The sequence below is a fragment of the Hippichthys cyanospilos genome, chromosome 8, assembly GCF_059441005.1.
Source record: "Hippichthys cyanospilos isolate Australia breed blue-spotted pipefish chromosome 8, RoL_Hcya_1.0, whole genome shotgun sequence".
Classification (NCBI taxonomy): Eukaryota; Metazoa; Chordata; class Actinopteri; order Syngnathiformes; family Syngnathidae; genus Hippichthys; species Hippichthys cyanospilos.
The window spans coordinates 22,767,993-22,795,457 of record NC_142376.1 but is presented as its reverse complement, the minus strand read 5'-3'; the positions used below and the strand labels follow the sequence as shown (position 1 = coordinate 22,795,457).

The 27,465-nt window shown below is 40.4% G+C and overlaps 1 protein-coding gene across 4 annotated transcripts in view; it reads right to left on the bottom strand.

The window, feature by feature from the left end:
- zswim8 (zinc finger, SWIM-type containing 8) overlaps window positions 1-27,465 on the bottom strand; it is a 174,251-nt gene that overhangs the window by 27,847 nt on the left and 118,939 nt on the right. For all 4 annotated transcript variants that reach the window (XR_015866487.1, XM_088422255.1, XM_088422253.1 and 1 more), the window contains 2 exons: window positions 13,079-13,203; window positions 6,220-6,469 (listed from right to left, as the gene is read on the bottom strand). Coding sequence is in view for 3 of the 4 variants with exons in the window: in XM_088422255.1 (XP_088278381.1) it covers window positions 6,220-6,469; window positions 13,079-13,203 (375 nt within the window). In the remaining variant the exon portion in view is untranslated. The remainder of the gene's footprint in view (window positions 1-6,219; window positions 6,470-13,078; window positions 13,204-27,465) is intronic.

Here is a 27,465-nt window from a genome sequence, read left to right as displayed (position 1 = left end):
TCCTGCCCCACTCTTCCGGCTGGGAGAGGGGGCTAGCTAGATGGTGAGGGTTGACTTGACCGCCTCCATTGGGTCCTGCGCTGGTCGACCATCACGGGTTAGGAGTTTGGCCGTCTGCGGTCCACCTGGCTGGAATGTGGGACTGTTCCTGCCCAATGGCTTTGCCTGCTGTCAAGACATCACTGCACTATATAGCACAATATGTTTTCTGTAATTTATGTTGTTTCTGTGTCTGGTACATGCAGCATCCACTTCAACCTGTGGGCCTGGAAGGGGGCTCCTCCCACCTGTGGTCCCTTCTGGAGGTTTCTGATTTTCCCCAAATTGGGGTTTTTGAGTTTTTCCTTCCCCTTCTGGGAGCTTTGACAGGGGATGCTGTTGTGTACCTTATACTGAAAAGATGTCTCTGTACGACCTCTTTTCATCTGTGAAGCCCTTTGAGACTTCGGTGATTTAGGGCTATATAAATAAAATTGAAGCATGGCATGCGCTCCAGATGGACCAATGACAATCGGGGGAGGAACAACTCTCTTGCCTCCTTTCCCAATGGGTTTGGGAAAAATTGGCTGTTGGTGGCTGCCTGAGGCTGGATGTGCGGGCTGTCGAGCAGTTGCTCATCCCTGACCAGACGACCACGGTGGGAGCTGGTGGTCGTCAGATGTGGATGTGCAAGCGGTGGATGGCTGATTTCTGCCTGGGGCCTTGATGTGTGAGCAGTGGGGTGGGGGTGGGAGTGTTGCTGCTTCTCTGACAAGACAACCGCATTGAAAGGCAGTTGCTTCTGGGTCCTGACAAGAAGACAATGGCAGGTCCTGCTGAACCCTTGCCCGGCAACTCGTATTAGGAGTTGGTGAATGAGAATGGGAGAGGCTAGAGCTTCTGTTAAAAACGTGAGTTTTCCCTTCAATACACCATCCGCTGTAACTTTCCAAGTTCAGAACAATCCTATGGTAGATCTAGAAAAGTGGGCGGCTTGCTGTTTTCCCCCTCGTCACCCAACAGAATATTTTGGTCTGTTACCCCTGGCCTAGTAAGATGGCAGAGGGTCCTTTGGATACCTGGTGGACTACATGATGATGGATTGCATGATGTGCGTTGTGACTCAACCATCACCTTTTTAAAAGACAACTGCATGCGAGGGTTTCAAGTGTGAAATTAGTTAAGGATGTTCATGTTTATGTGACCGACCAATAAATTATTTCTGGGTTAAATTCATGTTTGTGGTTGCTCAAGCACTGTTTTCTTTCACGATCTAAAGAACATTTGAACATTATGAACATTTGAACATTTGTCTAGACCAGTGGTTCTGATCCCTTTTTCAGTGCTGTACCCCCTGTAAAATATGATTATCAAAGTACCCCTTAACTTATGCAAAACATTTTTTGTTTAAAAAAAAAAAAAAGACTTAAAACATGCCATCAGTGTTTGATTCATTTAACTTTCGAACCCTTCAAACTTCATTTGTATCGGACCACAAAAAATAATCAACATAAAGCGTCCTCTTTTGGATCACAGCAGTTATCAGTTGTTATCAAAAAGCTAATAATTCATAAATATGTGTCCACAAAAAATAATGTAATATATAAAAATATATCAATAAATATTTTTTCCCAGAAAAATATTCATCATAAAGTGTCATCTTTTGGGATTACAGTATTGATCTGTTCATAAAAAATAAATCATTAACTTAATTATTACCACATATTTGTACTAAAAAAAAAAATCATACATTAACTGTCAGACCTGTTTTCAAAAATAAATTATAAACTATATCTGTGAGCATATTTGGTCTGCACTGCAAGCAAAATTATTCTGGACACCCACAGCAGATGAGGCTTTTGTTGAAATCAAAGACTACAATTAGCCACTGAATTGCAAAACGCAGACCCAACTTCCATTCTTTATCTTGAGGGGGAGGTCAACATTGATTTTGTCAATTCGGTGCTATGGCAAAAAGGCCTCTTGAGTCGGAAAGTCTTCCGATATTATAGTTGCTCTATGGATGTCTCCGAAAAGGGACAACAACATTGCATCCAAATGATGTGAGCCATTGTGCATGCACTGAAAGGGACTGACCATGTGAGTAGGCATGCCCTAGTGGAGGTGGTCACCTCACATTGTTATTTCCTTCATTCACAGTCAAAAATTTGTTTTGAGTGCATAACAGAAGTCAAATTTTTTGACTATCCTAGATAATCCTAGAAATTTGTTTGTTCACGGAACTAGCCACCTTGGTGAAAATGGTTCAGCTGTGGTATCTTACGCTGTAGCAGAACAAGTAGGTGAGTTCAATTTCGTGCCTTTGGTGACTGTTGAGGTTGCTTGAAAGCCCCCATCTTCTTCTGCCCAAGAGGTGATGGTGTTGTGTAGGGCTCTCGAGTTGTCTTGGGGTGAAATGTGACTATTTATAGTGACTCAGCATACATAGTTGTGGTCCACTATGACTTGAAATTTTGGATAAAGATGTGGTAGTTGACGACTAAAGGGAACAAGATTAAACAACACACATAGATGAGACGGTTGGAATCAGCCACCAAATTGATTGGCGAGATTGATATAGTGAAGTGTCCAGGCCATCAGAAATCAAGGACAATTGTGGCAGATGGTAATATTGCTGCTGATTTAGTGGCCAAAAAGATGGTGAATGACAATGACGGGAGTCGAGGCCAGCTCACCCAAAGGGCCCCTGATGTAACTGTGTGTGTAAGTGATGGGAAATTTTCTCTGTGTTGACTCTCTCTCTCATTACAGATGGAGGCGGGCAACTACAAGATTCAGCGTTGGCTTGTAGGGGGTACTCAGTGGGGTAGTACAGGTCTCCAAATGGTAGACCAGCAATTACAGCTGGCTTGTTTTTGCAACTCTGTACTGAGGTTCATGACATGAACTATGCTTCAGGGGGAGTGTTAACATGAAAGCTTTCTCGTATTTATAATTTTGAGTGTCATTTTCAAATTCTTTGTGGAGACATGTTCAAGTTAACTGTAAACATAAGACAAAATTGGCTATGCACTGATTTTTGTGCTATGCTATGTGAGAGGTTGTGATTGACTATCGATATCGGGGACACTGTCAGTTTCGTGGTTTCAGGTACATCCTGGTTGCGGTGGATGCCTTCTCCCACTGGGTTGAGTTTTTTTCATGTAAAAAAAGTGATAAAGTTGTTAATATACACCCACAATTCCGATTGTTGCATACCTCAATTTAGTCTAATACCCATTTTACAGCACAAGATTTGCGTAAAATTTCGTTCAGAATTTCAAGTTATTTAGATTGGCAATCCACCTCCCAGTCTCAAGGCCTGGTAAAGAGGATCAACTGCACTCAAAAAGAGCAGCTGGCAAAAATAATGGATGCTACCAATTTAACCCCTGGGTGTCCAGGGATTTTTAACTAGTCTGGCCTTATTATCACCCAACTTGGGCTGAAAGGGTCATAACATCATCAAATATAAATACATATTTACTTTCAACCCCTCAGTGGCATCAGCCCTATCCACACACACACACGTATACACACACACACACACACACAAGCACATTTTTTATATATATATATATATATATATATATATATATATATATATATATATATATATATATATATATATATTTATTGGGGGGCAATGCCCCCTTTATTTACAAAAATAATAGCAAAACAAACGATGCTGTATACTAATATATTTATGAAATTGAAATTAATATTTATTATGACATAATATGAATATTAGGACTTTTGAAGAGTTTTGCTTCATGGGAGTCAAGGCTAAACCAATCATCGGATTAATCAAGGATTAATGAAAAACATTGGGGGTAATGCATGATAAAATATCAGGTTTTCAATATGTCTAAATTTGACAATATTTCCAATTTTGAATGGCAGTAAATGAGTCTGACATGGGCTAAATTTGACACCTATAGGATGTAACTCTCAACCGTGGCATATTGAAACTTGTCATGTTTTCACAATCTATATTAGTAATTTAGCCTCCGAGTGTTTATTGTCTGCTTTTTCTTTGATACTTCGCTCAAAAACATCAACAAGCTCAGGTTGGGTCAAAATTTCGCCCAGGGTTTAAAATGACCCCATAATGACATCACATGCTCAATGGCAGGAAAATGCCTGCACCGACAGTGTCATCATTTTTGGATGCACCAGGAATGTATTTTAGGATGACAAAGTGAATCTTGAATATTTGATGGAATTAAATTCCACTTCTTTCCGACCTGTACTCAAGACACCTCAGCACTCACAAAACTGTGGTTAGTCATAGTTGTTTTATGATTTATTAAATGAGGCAATAACTTTTTCTTTTCTCGCCTACCTGGGCAGTGTCTGTCAAGCTCAGGTCCTCTAACAGTGTCCTGGGAGCTTGAGGGTTGTGCTTAGGATCTTAGCTGTTCCTAGTATTGACCTTTTCTGCTCAAAAATGTCAAATACTGTTCCCAGTATCTGCTGCAGTCGCCATTCAGCGTGTGTACAGTTGCTGACCTCAACTCGGGACATTGTGAGTGGACTGAATACTGTGAAGACCTCCTCAATTCCACTGACTTGGTTTCATTTGAGGAAGCAGAGTCAGGTAACTCTAGTGGAAATGAGTTGGGCTCTCCTATATCTGTGGCTGAAGTCACTGAGGTGATTAACAAAACCTCGGATTCAGGAACACTAGTGTGGTTTTCGTCCCAGCCATGGAACAGTTTAACTAATCTGCACCCGCAGCAGGATACTTGAGGGTGCATGGAGTTCACCCATGTGGTCTAATAAGTTTTGTGGACTTGGAAAAGGTGTTCGACCGTGTCCCTCAGGGAGTTTTGTGAGGGGTGCTTAGGAGTGTGGAGTACCAAACCCCCCAATACGGGCTGATTGGTCCCGGTACATCATCGTCAGAGTTTGGTTTGCATAGCCAATGGTAAGTTGAGGATTGGACTCTGCCAAGGCTGTCTTTGTCACAGATTCTCTTCATTTTTTTTATGGACAGACTTTTTAGGTGCAGCCGAGGTGTTGAGGGGGTTCTGGTTTGGGGGTCTCAGCATCTCTGCTATTTGTGAATGATGTGGTGCTGTTGGCTTCTCCAGACCATAATCTCCAAAACTTACTGGAGTGGTTTGCAACCGAGTGTAAAGCAGCTGGGTTGAAGATTTGCACCTCCAAATCTGAGAACACGGTCCTCAGTCATAACAGGGAGGAGCACCCTCTCAGGGTCAGGGGAGCAGAGAAGTTGAAGTTTCTTGGGGTCTTGTTCACGACTGAGGGTATAATGGAACGGGAGATCGGCAGGTGGATCGGTGCAGTGTCTGCTGTGAAGCAGACTGTGACGATAGATGTGTTTAATCTTCCCCAAAGTGTATTTTTCAGATCTTTCCTTCATTTGTTGTGGTCTTCAAATATGATTTTGGTGATTTTGGTAAAAACTTGAAAATGAAAAGGTGCCAAAAAAATGTTCGTGTTTGTATTTAATATTATTGATTCAAAGAATGTCAGGCAGAATGGTTGCCCCCACACAAAGTCAGCTCACTACATCTGTCCTTCTTTGAAAAATGTTAGGACACCCCTGGCATAAAGAGGGAAAACAGAGTGTTGATGAGGGTAAGCCAAGAAAACAATCTCACTGACTGCAGCTAACGTGGATTTTCCCCATCAAGACCAGATATGTCTGTTGAGTTTTTTTGCAAAAAATAATTCAGGATCATATTTGGATAATTTTTTGCTCTGTTGTAGGTCAGACCTATAAATAACTGTATCTTTGTATTCTGACCATATCTATCAGATGCTTCACACAAATTTCTCTTAGGTGTACTATTTTGAGAGATATTACTAGGAAATGTTTTGTATTGGTGGGCTTTTGGCTGATTAATGAGCATATTTAGGAACTCAACTACAGTATGTACAGTATTTACAATGCTTTAATGCACCAAGTATGCTCCAAGTATGGCTACGGAATAAAATGGCTCTCCTAGGGTGCCTCGTTGGCCATGTGGGCAACTTGTTAACCCTGGTGGTCAGTGACGGACTTGGAAATGATTTGTTTGGTGGGGCTGATCCAGGGTTTGCCAAGTATTGATGGTGCATGCTCGTCCCATCTCAGACAGATGGGACGAGCGTGCATCTTGAGCCCAAACGTAGTTGTCAACCAAGGAGTTGGTGGCATTTAGCCTCATCTAGGAATGCCAGTAGGCTCTGTAATGTCATTTGTAGTCAAGAATTAGTGTCAAAGCTTACCAAAATCATTAGTGCCCTGTCCTGCATTACTGTTCTGCATTGCTTTCTGTTCTTCGAGCAGCTCACAATTCAATACCACAGCAGATGACGAGTTGGAAGAAGAGCCCTCCAAAGTGGTTCCATAAGAAGACGGAGGGCCATGTCTTGACGGGCTGCGTTGGTTGCCAGCTGTAGGCTTGCTAGAGTAGAATGAGGTCAGGGTCTGAGGTTTGTGAGTCTGACTCTCTCTGTCCAATAATTTATCAATGATCTAAAAATGGACGAAAGAAGTGAGGTCAGTCTTGAGTATCTAAACAAATGAAAGGAATCAAGGGGAACAAACACGTATAAGCAAGTCCAATCAAAAAAGGTAATATTTACATTGCACTACTGTTATGAATAATCCCTCCTGTTTTTCTTAAATCATGTGTCAAAACTCTTGTCCTCAAAGGCTGGTATGCAGCATTTTCTTATTCAAACGATTCTGATTAATATCAGGCTCCTACAGAGTTAGCTAATATGGTGATCACTTGCGTAAGATGCATTGCAGGAAGGAAACATTTGAGCAGTTTTTAGATAGATCTTTAACAGAACATTCGAGCTATGTGAGGTTTTATCTGGCTTCAAAAGCTCCACCATCATCCCGGTCCTCAAGAACTCTGAAATATCAGGACTGAACCACTACAGGCCTGTCATTTAGACATTTGGGCCATAAAGTTCTTTGAACTCCACCTAGAGTGCATCACTGGAACCCCACCGGTTCTGCTGCGGTTTGCCTACAAAGCAAACACATTATTGGATGACACAGTCAACACAAAGCTGTACTTCATCCTGGAACACCTTGACAGTGCAGAGACCTAAGTAAGGGTCCTGTTTGAGGATTTCAACCCTTCGCACAACACAATGTCACAAACCTCCTCTCCTAAAAGCTCCTGCAGCTCAGCTTGTCTACTGCCAAGGGACTGAGAGCTTGCTGCGAGTAAGACACTGCAGGTGACGCTGGCATGAATTATATCATCAACTCGCAACAAGGAGGCCTCCCAAGGACACATCCACTCTGTTGTTCTTCTCCCTCAGCAGGAACAACTAAACCTCATCACACCCAGATGTCAATTTCCTGAAGTTTGCAGATGACACCTCAGACACTGGCCTGCATATAGAGAGGAAGTGCAGCTGGTGCAGGAAATACAACTTATAGCTATAAACAAGCATGACGGTAGAGATGATTATAGACTTTAGCAAGAATGTGTCACCACAGCTACCACTCACACTGTCCAGTGTCACTGGTAAAGACCTTCAAATTCCTGGTATTACAGCCTTTCTGGACTTAAAGTGCGAAAGAAGCATTAACTCAATACTGTATGTCACTCTGGCATACAGTAAATATTTCAACAGAAATAGCGCTGTTTTCTGCTAATTACTATACTTCGAAGATAGCAAGCAATAAATAAAAGAACCGGGTGAAGCATTACAACCTTTGTATCTTTGTTCAACACTGGGCCAGAAAAAAAGTGAGAAGGAAGCCTTATTTTAGGATGTTTTCAAGGACAAATGAATCGTTTTGTGGATCATATAACCAGAGCCCTGCTTTTTGAGGTCCTCTTGCAAATGCACTCTGCGCACTTCGACTCATGGTGTAACTATTGTCACAGATGGTTCTCACAACCAAACTTGATTTCCCTAAGGTCTACTAATCCAGTAGCTAACCTCCCACGATCGAATGGAGGTGGGGCGGTGGTGATGGGTTTCCTTGACTGACTTTTTTTTTTTTGTGTCACGCGGGCGACCAAAATAGCTAGGTGCTCGACCGGTAGACTGGGGCCGACACATCAAGAACCCCTGAACTACAGGGAAAAAAAAAAACTAAACTTTTTGGGGCTCAACAAGCCACTGTACCTATACATCAGGTTTAAAAAAAAAAAGCTCATTTGACAAGGAACTTTCGAGGGGAAGGACATGCAGTGCAGTCCTGACATGACTCAGTACATGATGCGAGGTAAAGTGTGGTTGGTTCTGCAGTTTGCGTGTGATTAAGCAATAAATGTCGATAATGAAGAAGTTCAGAGCAACTTAGAAAAGGATTTAAGGCAAGCCGCCACCTATGCCACTTCCTATGCTTTGCTGACATTATTAGTCTTTTCTCTGCTGATAACAATGAAATACATTGTCGCATAAACAAATTAGACAAGGAAAGCTAAAGGTCAGGTCTGATGATGAACAGAAATAAAGTCATGGTCAACTGGTTCACGACTACAGAAGTTATGAAACCAGGAGACAAAGAATTCCATACTGTTGCCAGTTCTATATACCTTGGCAAAAAGATGACTGTTCTAACACCGCCTCCTGCTTCTGTAAGAAAAGCAGCAGAGTCTAAGCGATTGCTTGGATTGATGTCATCCATCATCTTAGCCTTGTGCTCAATCCACTTCTCCTTTAAAAAGTGAGGCAGCTTTCTCTCTAATGATTGCGCTACGATCCGGTTTTTTATGATGTCCTCTTCTCCCAGTATCACCAAGTTGCTGAGGGCTCGCTCCACTGTCTGGATCAGCTCAATAGGTTTTCTAGGGTTGTTTCCCTTCACTGGGGGCAAGCTTTTAATTTCCTCAGTTATCTTCAGCACAATTCTTGCTTTGTTGCTAAAGCGGTTATCAAGGCGCTTGAACATCTCATCTGACGTAACACAGCTAGATAGGACCAGGTTTTTCTTTACCTTGTCACTCAGACTCGCTAAAAGATGGAACCGTGTGACACCAGCAATCCTCAGTGGATTTCCCAGCTGCTCTAACTCTGCCCACTCAGTCTTCCACCGATAATAGTCAGTCATGTCTCCCGAGAAACCAGGCAGTCAAGTTCTTTCAAGACTGAGGCTTCCAGTCAGTGGATACTGGTTGCATCGACGTGTAAGGCGTTGATTGTGGGTCAGCTTCAGTGGGTTCTTTTTTGGATGTGGCGTGATGTGATTTTTGCCAGCTCAGTTCCCAGCTGTGCAGCCTGTTTTTATTTTATATAACTGCTGTTTGAAGGCTATAGTCTTACCTGGGACAAGATCTTCCCACTCATGCATCCTTTGCTCAAGTGTGTCGATCTTCTCTTGCAGACACTCTCTCAGGGCTTCATACTCATATTCTGACACTTTCTCCACTTTGGTGCTTTCCATTTCTGCACACTTCTCCTCCGCACCGTCCGTGTGCAGTAGAATGTCCACCCTGGCGTATTTAGACCATATTGTTTATCTTCCAAGCTGGAACACCTCTTTATATGTAGCCAGGCACTTGGCAGTCTTATCCTTGGTCTGCACAATTTCTTCTTCCGCATTCTCAGTGTCTTCTAAAGCATCAATGTACTCTTGGCCAGAATCATGCACCTTGCCGAAATCTGACGTGAGTGCTCGGACTTCATCAATTAGGGTGCCTTGCTCCAAGAGATAAATTGTTATGGCTAGCCTGTTAGCTCTTTTGCGAAACAGAGCCTGTGCTGTTGAGCGTCTTCCCTTTAGTGGCAATATTTCAACCGAATCCATACTTTTGTCAGACTGAAAGCAATATTTCACAGGTGGCCTATTAGTCTACTTTCTGCTATGGTTGCTTTTACTTTGCAGTCAGATGAGATGTGATGGTTTTTCAATGACTTGCGGAAAGTCCCTGGTTATTACTGTTCCATTTTCCCTACGGAAAGGGTTCACCACGGTGTGCTCGGAATTACTCAACTCTCCAATGTTCCATTTTCTTTATTTTCTTTATTTAAATGGATGAAAGAGGGAGGTGAACTGCAGCAACGGTACGAGGAGGAGTAGGTAATAACCTAAACAATTTAAACATACTGTCAAATATGGTCATTTTCAAACAACTGCAAACCAAACATTTGACATTTGTATGACATATGTTGCTAAATATATCATACATGTATAAAACAAACAATAATAATGGTAAGTTTGTATTTAATATATTGGTTAAATAAATTGGCTCTGAATGCTTGCTGCTGTAGGGAGTAATTTGACAGCCAGGCAAAACTCAGAATAACTTAGTGAAGAACTAAACCAAAGAAGCGATCAAAGTGTGCGGCACAAATCAAATCAAACTAAACAATCAAGGTACTTTTACATGTCGCTACAGCGTACGTGCGTGTACCGAACAAATGTTGCACGTCACTATGGCATCCTTGTCCGTATCGAATAAACGTAACAGCACGAACGTGAGCGCTAAAGTAAAGTTGTTACACAGTCCGAAACCCGAAGCAAATCAATACAACCGAAATATTCAAATAAGGTCCAGATTATAAGAAAGAAATGTGTCACCAGTTGACTCACACCGGGTTGAAACGCCGTTGACGTGTCCCACAGGTGACAACGATGTTTAATCACCACGATATCTGCTGACGTCATATTTAAAACGGTGGCCTTTTATTTATCTGGAACCTTATTTATTTTTATTTTTATTTCTTTAAGAAAACACAACAGTGACGATGGACGAAGTTACGATAATCGTTCCTATATGTTTAAAGCAAAGTGTTCGACCAGTGTATTCTTCCTGTACTCATGGGTGCAAAATGTGCAAACAAGCTAAGATAATACAAACGTCACCTAAACAAGGTCCCTCCTAAACAGTGTTCCTTCGCTACTATGTGCTTCGTCTTTGGTGCCCTCTTTTTTAATATTTTTAAAAAATAATAGGCTACATTGCAAAGAGATGAGCTGTTAGAAGTTTCCTTAGAAGTTGACTGTAATCGCAAATGCCACTGTCCTAGAATGGAGCCCGAAGCTGACCAAACATGAAAACAGTGAAGCAGAGTTTATACTTGAAATTCTAATGTATTACAACAGCAGGAGTGGATTACAACTCCTGGGCAAAATCGGATTACAACTCACGCCGTGCTATTTCAGAGTAAATCTCACACACGAGTGACAACACACAGCTGAAGGAGTACAATGAGGATGAAAGAGAACTTTGGGAGGATGCTACAAATGCTGTTGTAATCAATGATCAATGGCCTCATATCTTGGCTTTACCTTACTATTATGCATTTTGGGAATTCTACAAAAACAGCCTTCTGAAGGTCTCAACTTCTATTTCTCAGCACCCTAACCCTAAAACTTTAAAGATATAATCAAAGTAACTGAAAATGAGATTCGTCGACAATGCACATCGCTGCTAAGGTGTATTTATCCATCAAGCTAGCTGGCAGACTATCATGTCATGTAAACATCAGCAAATAATACAAATGTAAACAATCATCAATTCCAGGGTTTCATTTTTCAACAAGTCTATTCCTGCATTTACTTTAAAGGCACAATGTGTAAGATTTTATACCATTTTTCATTACGGACAGCAGGTGGTGCTGCATTTACCATTGTCCGTAGCTATAACAGACATGGCAGCCTTCGGAGGAGTGTAATGTAACTGTGGTTAGTAATGTAATGTAACTAATGAATCCTTCCTTAATGCCATTGTTCTTGGTCGAAAGAATTCATGTGAAAAGCACGACCTGGTGATGTTCAACAACTTTGAAACATGTGTGGACTGGTAATGTGCTTTTGGGTACTGATCCCGTCATTTACGAGGGGATAGTTGAGGTGACCAGCGTTGTCCAGAACAATGCATCTATGATTGCCAAACACATCACAATTATTTTTGTTGGTTTTCAACAATTTTCTTCTTGTTTTTATTTTTTTTAATATAACAAATCAAATCACAGCTATTTTTGTTACCATTAACTTTTTTTTTCATTTCGAGCAATAAGTATTTTAGACATGACTATGTAATGTATATTGCACTTGTCACCAGGGTAAGAAACAAGCCACAAGTTGTGAAAAAGAAAAAAAAAAATCTCACACACTTTCACTACTACACTCCGACAGCCATTCCATCTTAAAGGAAGCACATTTCTTTTTTACTTTGGCTAGATAAGTGGATGTGTCACTGCTCGTTCATTTCATAAAGAAAAGAGGTTAGCGTCTCTTATCTCTTAACTGTTGTTTACGAGCTAACCTGCATGGGGTGTATATGCAGGGAACGTTTCTGTCAATGCGTTTGATTGGATGAATAGTCTAAGTGAAAGTTATCGAATCGTTGGCTGGACACTTGTCACTCGCTGTCTCAATACAAAATGTTACAGAAAACAATATTATTGGTCTAATTAATCAGATAAGATGAAGTTTAATATTAGATATTTTTTATTACGTTTACATTGCATTGTTTTATGTGCAGCATAGATTTTCTATGCTACACATAAGCAATTGCGCACATGCGCACCTTTGAGGGAACACTGGTTAGTAGTGACTCATAAATATTAGTGTTGATGTCTTATGTATAACATTGAGAAAAAAAATCTAAACAAAGCATTGTGTAACTATTAAAGTACAATATCCATGATAATACTTTCATCACAGCTGGGCCATATGCCAAATCATAAATGACACAAAAATCCTTTATCAAATTTCCCATTGTGAAATTTTGATGTAAAAAAAATAAACACACAAGCAACCACACGCGCGCACACACACACGCGCACAAACACACACACACAGACAGCAAACTTTGGCAGATGATGCCTTAGGAATTAACTGCAAGCTTAATGAAAAGTTGTTTTGGGGTTGAGACCAAAGAACCAGTTTTGCCCATTTTCTGTTCTTACTTCCCCATATTTTAAACTGTTCAAATCTCAGATGATGTCCTTACCTGCCATTAGAATTTTACTTTGCAGTGGTCATCCAACACTTTCTGAAAACCTTTTAGATACATCCATGTATTATCCCTCATAATAAATATATGTAATTAAGTGTCTCAAAAGAGATGTATTTTTGGCTTGTTAAGCAACTTTAAATAAAATACCCAGGAAATTAGATACAATTAGAAGGATGTCAGTTCATATAGACTCTTCTTACCTTCTTCAGCTTGTTCTGGTCATCTTTATATGTGATCATGAGGGCCAGAGCTAGATCTCCCTTAACCCTTCTCGTTCCTTCACAAAGCAGTGGATGCTCTGCTTCACTAACTGTTGTCTTCATTCCTGTTTGGACAATGAAATATTATCCGGACAGAGAAGAGGGGGGCAAGTCAACATAAAACAAGCTTAAGAAATACATACATGCAGGAACAGAGGTGGGCATTCAGACAATAGTGAACAGAGGTTAGGCTGACAATGACGCAAAACTATGAAAAAACTGACCAACTGAGCACTAACAGATCATTGTAATTGTCACCAATAGTTTCAGACAACTTCACAAACGACTTCCGAACAGGTTTGAGGAAATTCTAGTCCACCATCCACTTTATATTTGCCATGCATTTTCCATGGCCAGCCTTTCCCTTTCCCTTTGGGATGGCCTTATATTAAATGTAAGACAAGCCCCCTCCTCGTGTACATATAAAACAAAACACACATACGATTATGAGGTTTTCAGCTCAATAAGAGACTTTTGGTCGATAAGAGACTCTGTACTGCTGAATTGTGTGTATTTTTTAATTCATGTACAGTACTTTTTTTTTTTTTTTACTTTATATTACTGGTATTTAGTTGTTAACTGGTTGTTTTGTATTTTATTCATGTACTTGTTTTTTTTTTACTTTATATTACTGTTTTTTTTTGTTTGATTTGTGTTAATTACTGTTTTCACTGCGTTTGTTATTTGTGTTATGTTTAGGGGCTAGTGTCTGTGTTTTTTGATTCTTTCATATGTTGTTTTTTTTCCCTTCGTGTTTCGGGTTTGAGTTTGTTTTGTTCTTAGTTCATGTTTTTCTCGTCCTGTTCGTTCGTGTACTGCTAGTTTGATTACTGTATGTCCACCTCATCAATCCTTATTTCAGCAAATCAGCTCCCTGCGCCAGTTGTGTCTTGTCTTGGTGTTGATCATTGTCTCGTCACATTAGAGCAGTGGTTCTTAACCTTGTTGGAGGCACCGAACCCCACCAGTTTCATATGCTCATTATCCGAACCCTACTTTAGAAATAAATAAAATATGATTTTTTTTTACTGGTGCACGAAATGAATCTTGCATTAATATCACCTTGTTCAAATAAGGAAACCAACACAGTGGATAAAAGTACCAGTTCCCCGCTGCCACGTCGTGAGTCCATACAGCGATCGACCTTTTAGATCGCCGGCCACAGGAGTTTATTTGCCTGGATCGGCGCTCGGGAGATAATGGGCTAATTCCGGTGTGTGGTCCCGACTGAGAAGGAGGTCTCACTCTGCTGCTTATCTAGCGCTCTCAAAGCGGAACAGTAGGGAGTCTCACTCAAGCACATATACAGCCCTCTCTAAGTGGTCTGATCGGGAGGTCTCACTCTGCTGCATAAACCAGCGACCTCAAAGCGGACCGGAAGGAAATCTCAGAGCAGGACGCTTTCAATGACTGTGCCTACTAACTGCAGACTAGACTGAGGGGTGGACCTCTGCGGCGGAGGCTCCACCGAACCCCGGAGACCGACTCACCGAACCCTTAGGGTTCGATCGAACCCAGGTTAAGAACCACCGGATTAGAGTCCCCTGGATTATGAAAATAATCCGTTCCGCGGTTGGGATCGTAACACAAATTCGCAGTATGGCGGGCAATACAAACCTGCATGTGAAACCCCAGGTAAAAAGATCTAAATTGTATGTACATTATAAAATAGTAACAAAATAGTATAGTAAGTGCTACTTACTGTGTATATATAATGTCCATGTATACAATGAAATAACATCATAAATAAAAAAAACAAATAAAGGATTTATTTACTTTTGGGTGACGTGATGGGCTTCTTATGGCAATATTCCCTCGTGTGGGTAGCCTAGCCCAGCCTAGCCTAGCCTTCTTTGTGTTTCTTGATTACCTCCAGCTTTGTTTCTATACTAATCATCTTCTCACTTCTCTCTTTAACATCACTAGCAATCTTGGTATCCATGGCTAACCTATTAAAGTTTGAATTAAGCACTAAAATGAACAATAAATATGATATTGTAAGCACTCACACGAGAACAAATCTTTAACATGCCACCATTTTGACACCATGACGCCGACCAAGAGCAGACCAGCATCTTAGTGACTCCGTGATGCTGATTAATGGTAGACCAGTATCTTAGGGAGTCGTGACACCGACCAATAGTTGACCAGCATTGTAGTGACGTAAGCAGTGATGTGTGTAGTCACGTATAAGCATACATGCACACACAGTGAAACACCATGTTTGAGAAGAGAAGTTATTTTTTATGTTGTAAGGTGAAAAAACATGAAGAGGTGACCAAAAAATGTTGCCCAGTACTGGTCCGTGGATCAAATGGTATCAGGCCGCATGGGCCGCATCCAAAATAATGATGTTTTGGAAACGATTTGGCAGAACCGATTTAGTTTATCCTTTAACAGTTTATTTGTGCCTTGTTTGGCTTGATCATGACATTACATTTTGTAGTGAACAAGTACTGTGTGGATTTAATTGAGAGTAGTCACTGTTGTAGACACACACATTGTTCTGTCGCTTTCTGAGTGTCTGCAAGTTGTACTTTCTTTGTAAGAATGTTGTCATTAATGATAATATGCCCAAATTGTGCTACATGCTAGCTAATGTTATTTCTTATCTTCAGCATGTTATAGTGTGCTGATTTGTATGCCTTTAGCTTGTTAGCATTTTCGTTTGTGCCAGCTATTTCCCTTTAGTATTCGTGAGCATATGCAAAGATTTTGCAATAATCAATACTGATTTTCTTGTAATTAACATTTTGTATTGAAATAAATAGCATTTGTAATTCAGTAATATGATTGATTTAATCAATGTTGTGTACATTTTTGTACAAATCTGGTCCATGGTGATAAAAAGGTTGGGGACCCCTTTCGTAAATTGCATTCCTGTTTTTTCTTGAGTGTCGTTTCCATTTTTTTCTATCGTATGTTCATTTCCGGGTTTTATTGTGGTCACTTTCTATGCCCACAACCTCTACACTCATGCTAACTCATGACAATATGACCTATTTTAACAAATATGCTTACAAAACTTTGTACCAATGGCTGTTTTGAAATGCTACATAGATAGCTGAGTGGCATTTAATATCTTATGCCATCATTTGATATAATTTGAAATAATTCCAAAAGTTTTCATTCAGCCTACACCAATATTTTCTCCAGAAATTTTCAGTTTTCAGTTTTCTTTCCAGAAAGTAATCAAAATTCATGCTATTTGGTTGGTTTCAAATTTGATGGGCTCTGCTTTAGCAGTTCCAGGCAAACGTCTGTGGAAAGTGTACTTAATCACCCAAGAACTGACCGTATTTTCCGCACCGGATTTTAAGGCGCACCCTCAATTAATGACATTTTAAAACTTGTTCAATAGTAAATTCAAAGTAATAACAAAAATAACTCTAAACTCTCAAGAGCATATTAACTTAATGTCAATATGACCAACCTTGTTCAACTGTAAACACACCAAAGAAACAGGTAAAGCTTATTTTATCACTTAATTCCCCATCTACAAATCTCAATCTCAATATTGATTCATATATAAGTCGCACCTGATTATAAGGCGCACCATCAGCTTTTTTAAAAAATTAAGGCTTTTAGGTGCGCCTTATAGTGCGGCAAATATGGTAATTCTGATGTGTCATTGATAATATTAGACTATTATCATCACAGTTATCATGGCTTCCTTGGCTTTCCCATCAGTAATTATTCCTCTTAACTGCCAGACTTAACCTTAAAAGTTAGCTCCAGGGTCAGCGGGGATGGTAACATGAGTGCACGCAAGCTAAGGGAGGAGAACATTGTGTCACCAAAAAGGGAAAATACGGCCAGCGGCAGAGAAACAATTCTGGCAGTGATTGCTTATTTCTCTCCAAAGGTGAATGGCATTTTAGCCAGAAATGAAAATGTGAAGAACATGGCGCCCCCCGTGGCAAGTGTCTTTGTTTGTTTGGCCCGCAAATGTTGGCTTTTTCTTCTTTGTTGTACATTTTTTGGGTTTCTATCATCATACAGTTGCCATGTACAGCTAACATACAGCAGAGTCACAATGCCAACGCTCGCAACTTTGAGTTTAGTGGACTTGTACCATCTGAACTACAACTCATTGTGAGATATCGTGAGTAACCCCGTCACCTACGGGAAGGCCCTGAAACACCAACATCTCGTGAGCTGGCGGCCCAAGGAGAGTGCTTAAGAGGTGAGGTCAGAAGAAGGGCCTCTATGCTAAGCTAAAAGCCGGCACACGCTACCCAGTCTCTTGCTGGAAAATATGCGGTCTCTGTGAAACACAGCTGGACAAACTGAGAACCAGGATCAAAACGCAGAGGGAAAAAAGAGAATGCTGTGCTCTCATTTTTACCGAAACCTGGCTTTCAGAGAACGTTTCAGGCTCTGCCGTTCAACGACATAGGTACTCCATTCATTGCTGAGATAGAAGAGCAGCTGCCAATAAGACTCGAGGTGTAGGTGTGTGCACGTTTGTAAAGAACGCATGATGTGTCGACATATGAACGGGCCAAAAGTACTGTTCGCTTGAGTTGCTGAGTATCAGGCTTTACTTCTTAAATGCCAACCAACCCTACTACAGACCAAAGATGTTCAGTTGAGTATTTTTGGCCGCTGTTTACATTTCTCTGAGCGCCAACTTTAAAACTACGCTCAGAAAGCTACAAACATCAATCAGCGTGCTAGAAAAAGCCCATCCAGATGCTTGCTCATCACCACGAGCAATTTTAATCAGTGCAACCTAAGGACTGTACTTCCCAAATTCCACCAACATGTAGACATTCACACCTGTGAGAAGAGGATTATAGATCATGTCTCCATCAACATAAAAGGTCCATATTTGGACAATCGGAACACATCTCTTTGTTTCTGTACCCGGCTTACAGACTCTCAAACAATCATATCCAGTCATCAAACAGGTTAGGCTCTGGTTTGGTAGCACAGACTGGGATGTGTTCAAAGTTGCAGCCACCCGAGAGGATTCTTCTGTCAGTGTACAGGACTATGATGACTATGTGACAGGGCATATCAGCACCTGTGTGGAGAACGTTGTGCCCTTCATACTAGCCATTAAGTTTCCTAACCAGAAGCCATGGATCAACAATCAGGTAAGCTGTATGATGCACTCGCTCAACTGTGTTTAAATATGGTGGTGAGACAGAGTACAAAGCTGCAAAGTACAGACCTTCAGGCCCTCGCAGTAGCAAATAATTTGTACAGAGACAAGCTGGACAGGTTCTATTTCACTGCTGACCCTTGGCGAATGTGGAAGGCCATACAGCAAATCACAGACTACAGGACCAGTACCAGTACCATCCGTCTGCCCAATGAGCTTAACACCTTTTACACACAGTTCAAGACTCCAAGCCCCTGCTCAGAGAGGAGGCCGGGAGGCGCTTTAGCCACCACACCCGCCTCCCCCACACAAGTCATCTCATCAGTCCAAGTCAACAAAGCTCTATAAAGAATCCTTTATTGACTACAGCTTTATGTTCAATAGAGTCATACACAGACTCACGGACAAACTGCTGTCCATTGGACTACACCCCACTCTCTGCGACTGACTAAAGAACTTTCTGACTGGCAGGCATCAGTCTGTCAGAATAGGAAACAAGATTTCAGCCAGAATCATCACCAAGACATGAACACAACAGGGGTGTGTCCTCAGTCCAATCCTCAACACTCTGCTGAACCACGATGATATGGCCTCCAATGTTGACGTCATCCTGAAAATCGCGGGCAACACCGCTGAGATAGGACACTTCACCGGTGGTGATGAAGCTGCTTACACAATGGAGGCGGCCAGATTTGTAGCGTAGTGTGAGAACAACAAACTCACCCTCAACACACTGGAAACTAAAAACAAAGGCCTTAAGAAACAATTGCTGGATTTGGAGGGAAGAGTAATGACTGTAACTCTAATTTTAAACTGGTTAACCTGCAGATGGGCTCAGAGGGAGAGGATTGCATGTGCCATTCTGAAAAACTGGCTACAGGGGACTGAACCTGGGACCACTATATACCACTCTGACACTGGTACAACATGATCCTGATGAAGGTTTTAAATTAAAAAGATTAGGATAGGATGGGAAACATTTTGTGATAGCCAACTTTCTTCCGCTTTCAACAGAACAAGGTTCCACAGCTGTGTATCCATTTTTCTGGCATACAGTAAATAGTTTATCAGATACCTCTCTAGCACACCTGAATAGACACCTTTTAAAAAATAGGGACGACGACCCCGGTCTGCTAGTCCAGAAGCATTGATCTTGTTGTCCATGAGATGCTTTAGAGGAATGCAACCCTTTTTCCATACAGTTCCATATTTCTCCAAGTACAAGTAGAGTTTTTTTTTCCTCATTTTCAGCCTCCAAATTAGGGGGGCTGACTTGCAACAGAATAACTCAAAAACGACCACATATCTGTGTTTAACTATGATTACTTCATTTGCAAAATAAGCAATATCATATCATTTACAATGAAGCAAACGATCACATATACCTTTAACTTGATATAGGCATGCTTTTGAGTGTTTGCTCGGAACATTGCAAAAATGCACTTAAGTAAAGCACCGTCTAATTGCCCCTTTGTTGTCAACAACAAGGCTGCGTGAATAATTATTTTGGGGTGGACTTTGACACATAATGAATAGGAAAAGGCTTGACTTGACTTGTCTCCTTCAGCCCTTAGACATGTTAGCTTTGAAAACAAAAATACGAGAGTAATGGCACACATGGGTGTCAGCAAGTGTGTGTGTGTCACACATCACGTGTTTTAATTGGACAGCTATGATCTATGTAACCGCTTAAGTCAGGGGTAGACTTAGACAGGGAGTCCTTGAGTTATGACCTGGCTCCGTTCTTAAGACACGGTGTAACCTGAATTTCAGTGTGCGGTATACAAATAAAAATTAAAACTAGAGCTGCAAGCAGCTATAAAGGGCCCTCGCAGACCTGTGCACGTTGGGGTATGAACAGGTCGGGGTAAGAAAAAGGAGTATGAACGATGAAAAATTAGTTGTAGATGACTTCAGTGCAGGACTCTTACCAAATATGTGAAATTTAGAGAAGGTGGGACAATAAGGGTTGAGTTACTGCAGCTTTTACTGTTCCAATTTTGTGACTTTCAATGCCGTATAGGCCACGCCCATTGTTGAAACATCTTACTATTTTCTGGAGGGCATTAGGCATGGCAAATGGCTTTTCAGACAACATTTAAGGGATAACACTTCAAGGGGCTCAGCAGATTACATAAAAACGTTAAGGAATTGCTATATTTTTTGCTGCCATTAGGTGGCGCTCGCACTCTGATAAAAAATAGGGTTGTAGGTGTGTTTCACATTGGACTCCCATCTCATATATGAAGTTTTGACAATATCAGATCATCAAGGTCCAATGACAGCAACTTTTACCGTTTTGGCGAGACATCGGACTTTGAGTTGGCATAGAGGCCACGCCCTCAATTGAAAAGTCGTAAAAAATGAGAAACTTCATGTTCCAATGTCTCAAAGTTTTCTGACCATTTTTGAGTTCATTTAGTCAAACAGGCATTGCACAGTACGTAAAAGTGTAAAAAATGACATTTTTGTCCACCACTAGGTGGCGCTGTAAATGATTTGGAAGTTTATCACATTGCTGTATTAGGGCATGACTTTTAAAGTCCCTGCAAAGTTTCAGATTATTTGAAGATGTTACAGCTTAGTTATTAAGGTTTTCGTCACTCTTGGCGAAGGAAATATTAATCATAATTTGAAGCTCCACCTCCGTCTTTTATATCATGAGATCTTCAAGATATTTGGACTATGTGTGCCCCTCAGTCGGATAATGATCCATGCCAAAGTTGAAGGGAATAGGGTGAACCTTCTAAGAGAAAAGGGCACTAGTTTGAGACCAGCTAATATCTAAGTACGAGCAAAACAGCACATTAAAAAAAATCATAACAACTTTTCTATACATACTAGCAAATCACTCTTGTTGACTTTTTGTAGGTCTTACAGTTTTTATTTGCCTACAAAGTTTCATAGCTGTAAGTAAAACCAAACAGGATTGACTGTAATCTTTCTACTAATGATATTTTTTGCAGCCACTAGGTGGCGTTAGCTTTAAACGGGAATATATGTTTGTCGATGTCTTCAGGAATAGATTGTCATGCAATGTGTGAATTTGTGAGAAGATCAGCTCATCTGGGTCAAATTACAGAAGCTTTTACTGGTCCGATAAAACTTCGAAATGAAAATGGACGTAGAGGCCACGCCCATTTTCAAAACTTCGTAAAATTTAGTGTAGGTCAGCAGGGCTGTCTAGAGGCTTGTCAGACTTAATTTCAGTGATATTACTTCAAACGGCTCAGCTCAACACATAAAAATGTTTAAAAAATGCAATATTTTTGGCTGCCACTAGGTGGCACTCGCACCGCGACAAAAAATATGTTAATAGGTGTGTTCAGCATTGGAAACCCATCAAATATATGAAGTTTAGAAAAGATAAGACCATCTGTGTCCAAATACAGCAATCTTATTCATTTTGGCGAGATATCAGACTGATATTTGTGTTTTAAACTAGGTGGCCTTATAAGCAATTGAAAAAATTATTAAATATATGTGTTAAGGACTTGTGACTTCATATGTCTGTGAAGTTTCAGATTTTTCCAAGCTTGTACAGCTGAGTTATAAAGGTTTGTTTCAAATGTGGCCAAGTAAACTTTAAAGGCATAATAAGAAGCCCCGCCTCCAACATATTTGATGGTGGATCTTCACAAAAATTTGAACAATTGTGCCTCTCAGTAAGATAAAACAACACACAATTTGAAGAAGACTAAGTAAAGCGTTTAGGAGAAAAAAGGAGCAGTTCGGGACCTGCAAATGAGCAAAAACGGGCCAAAAGTGCACATTCAAAAATTCATAACTCTCTTTCTGTACATCTGAGCATATGGCTCGCGCTGACTTTTTTGTAGGGCTCGAGGTCCTACATAAGGCTACAAATTTTTGTAGCTCTAGGTCAAACAGGCCGGGAGTAAGAGGCTTTTTTCCACTTATAAGGCCATTTTGGGGCCAATTACAGCCACTTTTTTCGTTTTGGTGAGACATCTAACTTTGTGGTGGCGTGCAGACCACGCCCATTGTCGAAAAGTCGTAAAATTTTAAAACCTTAATATTCCATATCTTAATGGTGTTCTGACCAATTTTCACTTGTTTTACTCAAACAGACTGAGCACAATACATGAAAGTTTAAAAAATGACATTTTTATCAACCACTAGGCGGCGCTAGTAGCTATTTTAAAAATAGTTTTTGAAAGGTGTTAAAGACATAGGTCTTAATGTGTCTATGAAGTTTTAGATTTTTTTAAGCTAGTACATCAAAGTTATTAAGGTTTTTGTCCCTCTTGGCGAAGGAAAAATTGAACACATAATTTGAAGCCACGCCCCTATCATATATGTCAGCGGATCTGCACCAAATTTTGCCCACTTGTGCCCCTATGTGTGAATATGGACCACAGCAAATTTGAAGGCGATTGAGTAAAGCGTTTAGGAGAAAGAAGGAGCAGTTTGGGACCTGCAAACGTGCAAAAATGGGCCAAAAATGCACATTCAAAAATTCATAACTCTTTTTCTGTACATCTGAGCACATGGCTCACGCTGACTTTTTTGTAGGTCTCTAGGTCCTACATATGCCTAAAAATTTTCGTAGCCCTAGGTCAAACGGGCCGGGACCAGGTGCACTTTTTCGACCTTAGGTGGCGCTGCAGGGCCATTTTTTTTACATTTTTTTTGGAAACAAAAAAATATCCAATTTTTCACCGGGCCGGACAAATGTGCAAATTTTAGTGACTTTTCGTGCATGTTTAGGCCCTCAAAAATGGAAAAGCGCTGCACAGTAAATAATAATAATAACTAGAGCTGCAAGCAGCTATAAAGGGCCCTCGCAGACCTGTGCACGTTGGGGTATGAACAGGTCGGGCTATGAACAAGGACTATGAATGATGAAAAATTAGTTGTAGATCCCTTCAGTGCAGGACTATTACCAAATATGTAAAATTTAGACAAGGTGGGACAATGTGGGTGGAGTTACTGCAGCTTTTATTGTTCCAATTTTGTGACTTTCAATGCCATATAGGCCACAGCCACTTTCGAAACATCGTACTGATTTGTGGAGGGCATAAGGCATGGCCACTGGCTTTTCAGAAAACATTTAAGGGATATCACTTCAAGGGGCTCAGCAGAGTACATAAAAACGTTAAGGATTTGCTTTTTTTTTTTGCTGCCATTAGGTGGCGCTCGTAATATGATAAAAAATAGGCTCCTAGGTGTGTTTCACATTGGACTCCCATCCCATATACGAAGTTTTAAAAATACCAGATCGTCTAGGTCCAATTACAGCAACTTTTACCGTTTTCGCGAGACATCGGATTGTGAGTTGGCATAGAGGCCACGCCCTTTATTGAAAAATCATAAAAGTTGAGAACCTTAATGTTCCAATGTGTCATAGCTTTTCTGACCATTTTTGAGTTCTTTTAGTCAAACAGGCATTTCACAGTACATAAAAGTATAAAAAATGAGATTTTTGTCCGCCACTGGGTGGCGCTGTAAATGATTTGAAAGTTTATGACATAGCTGTATTATTGCATTACTTTTAAAGGCCCAGGAAAGTTTCAGATGGTTTGAAGCTTTCATAGCTGAGATATTAAGATTTTTGTCACTCTTGGCAAAGGAAGTATTAAACATAATTTGAAGCTCCGCCCCCATCTTTTATGTCAAGAGATCTTCACGATATTTGGACTATGTGTGCCCCTCAGTTGGATAATGATTCATGCCAAAGTTGAAGGTAATGGGGTGAATCGTTTAAGAGAAAAAGGCACTAGTTTGAGACCAGCTAATGTCTAAGAATGGGACAAAACTGCACATTAAAAAAATTCATAACAATTTTTCTGTACATCCTAGCACATCACTTCTATTGACTTTTTTGTAGGCCTTGCAGTCCTTCATTTGCCTACAAATTTTCATAGCTGTAGGTCAAACCAAACAGGATTGACTGTAATCTTTCGACTAATGACATTTTTTGCAGCCACTAGGTGGCGCTAGCTTTAAACTGGAATATATTTTTGTCGATATGTTCAGGAGAATATTTTCATCCAATGTGTGAAATTGTGAGAAGATCAGATCATCTGGGTCAAATTACAGCAACTTTTACTGGACAGATAAAGCTTGGGAATGAAAATGGTCGTAGAGGCCACGCCCATTATCGAAACTTCGAAAATTTGGTGGAGGTCAGCAGGGCTGTCTAGAAGCTTAGCAGACCTAATTTCAGCAATATTACATCAAAGGGCTCAGCCAAACACATAAAAACGTTTAAAAAATGCTATATTTTTGGCTGCCACTAGGTGGCGCTCGCACTATAACAAAAAATACGTTGTTAGGTGTATTCCGCATTGGAAATCCATCAAATATATGAAGTTTAGAAAAGATAAGACCATCTGGGACCAAACACAGCAACTTTTTTCGTTTTGGCGAGACATCAGACTGACATTTTTGTTTGCCACTAGATGGCCTTATAAGCAATTGAATATTTTTTTAAACACTTGTGTTAAGGGCTTGATTCTCCATGTGTCTGTGAAGTTTCAGATTTTTCTAAGCTTGTAAAGCTGAGTTATAAAGATTTGTTTCACATGTGGCAAAGTAATCATCAAAGGCATAATATAAAGCCCCGCCCCCAACATATTTGTTGGCGGATCGTCACAAAAATTTGAGCAATTGTGCGTCACAGTCAGATAAAACATCACAGCAAATTTGAAGTCGATCGGGTCAAGCGTTTGGGAGAAAAAAGGAGCAGTTCGGGACCTGCAAATGAGCAAAAACGGGCCAAAAGTGCACATTCAAAAATTCATAACTCTCTTTCTGTACATCTGAGCATATGGCTCGCGCTGACTTTTTTGTAGGGCTCGAGGTCCTACATAAGGCTACAAATTTTTGGATCTCTAGGTCAAACGGGCCGGGAGTGAGAGGCTATTTTCCACTCATAAGGCCATTTTGGGGCCAATTACAGCCACTGTTTTCGTTTTGGCGAGTCATCTGACTTTGAGGTGGCGTGCAGACTACGCCCATTATCGAAAAGTCGTAACATTTTTAAACCTTAATATTCCATGTCTTAATGATATTCTGACCAATTTTCATTTGTTTTACTCAAACAGACTGAGCACAATACATGAAATTGTAAAAAATGACATTTTAATCAACCACTAGGCGGCGCTAGTAGGTATTTAAAAAAACTTTTTTTAAAGGTGTTAAAGACATAAGTTTCCATGTGTCTATGAAGTTTTAGATTTTTTTAAGCTAGTACATCAAAGTTATTAAGGTTTTTGTCCCTCTTGGCGAAGGAAAAATTGAACACATAATTTGAAGCCACGCCCCTATCATATATGTCAACGGATCTGCACCAAATTTTGCCCACTTGTGCCCCTATGTGTGAATATGGACCACAGCAAATTTGAAGGCGATTGAGTAAAGCGTTTAGGAGAAACAAGGAGCAGTTTGGGACCTGCAAACGTGCAAAAATGGGCCAAAAATGCACATTCAAAAATTCATAACTCTTTTTCTGTACATCTGAGCACATGGCTCACGATTACTTTTTTGTAGGTCTCTAGGTCCTACATATGCCTAAAAATTTTCGTAGCTCTAGGTCAAACGGGCCGGGACCAGGTGCACTTTTTCAACCTTAGGTGGCGCTGCAGAGCCATTTTTTTTGCATTGTTTTGGGAAACACAAAAATATCCAATTTTTCACCGGGCCGGACAAATGTGCAAATTTTGGTGACTTTTCGTGCATGTTTAGGCCCTCAAAAATGGAAAAGCGCTGCACAGTAAATAATAATAATAACTAGAGCTGCAAGCAGCTATAAAGGGCCCTCGCAGACCTGTGCACGTTGGGGTATGAACAGGTCGGGGTATGAACAAGGACTATGAATGATGAAAAATTAGTTGTAGATCCCTTCAGTGCAGGACTCTTACCAAATATGTAAAATTTAGACAAGGTGGGACAATGTGGGTGGAGTAACTGCAGCTTTTATTGTTCCAATTTTGTGACTTTCAATGCCATATAGGCCACACCCACTGTCGAAACATCGTAGTGATTTGTGGAGGGCATAAGGCATGGCCACTGGCTTTTCAGAAAACATTTAAGGGATATCACTTCAAGGGGCTCAGCAGAGTACATAAAAATATTAAGGATTTGCTATATTTTTTGCTGCCACTAGGTGGCGCTCGTACTATGATAAAAATCAGACTTGTAGGTGTGTTTCACATTGGACTCCCATCCCATATACGAAGTTTAAAAAATACCAGATCGTCTAGGTCCAATTACAGCAACTTTTACCGTTTTCGCGAGACATGGGATTTTGAGTTGGCATAGAGGCAACGCCCTTTATTGAAAAGTCATAAAAGTTGAGAACCTTAATGTTCCAATGTGTCATAGCTTTTCTGACCATTTTTGAGTTCTTTTAGTCAAACAGGCATTTCACAGTACATAAAAGTATAAAAAATGAGATTTTTGTCCGCCACTGGGTGGCGCTGTAAATGATTTGAAAGTTTATCACATAGCTGTATTATTGCATGACTTTTAAAGTCCCAGGAAAGTTTCAGATGGTTTGAAGCTGTCATAGCTGAGTTATTAAGATTTTTGTCACTCTCGGCAAAGGAAGTATTAAACATAATTTGAAGCTCGGCCAGCATCTTTTATGGCAAGAGATCTTCACGATATTTGGCCTATGTGTGCCCCTCAGTTGGATAATGATTCATGCCAAAGTTGAAGGTAATGGGGTGAATCGTTTAAGAGAAAAAGACACTAGTTTGAGACCAGCTAATGTCTAAGAATGGGACAAAACTGCACATTAAAAAAATTCATAACAATTTTTCTGTACATCCTTGCACATCACTTCTATTGACTTTTTTGTAGGTCTTGCAGTCCTTCATTTGCCTACAAAGTTTCATAGCTGTAGGTCAAACCAAACAGGATTGACTGTAATCTTTCGACTAATGACATTTTTTGCAGCCACTAGGTGGCGCTAGCTTTAAACTGGAATATATTTTTGTCGATATGTTCAGGAGAATATTATCATCCAATGTGTGAAATTGTGAGAAGATCAGATCATCTGGATCAAATTACAGCAACTTTTACTGGACAGATAAAGCTTCGGAATGAAAATGGTCGTAGAGACCACGCCCATTATCGAAACTTCGTAAAATTAGGTGGAGGTCAGCAGGGCTGTCTAGAGGCTTTGCAGACTTAATTTCAGCGATATTACTTTAAAGGGCTCAGCTAAACACATAAAAACGTTTAAAAAATG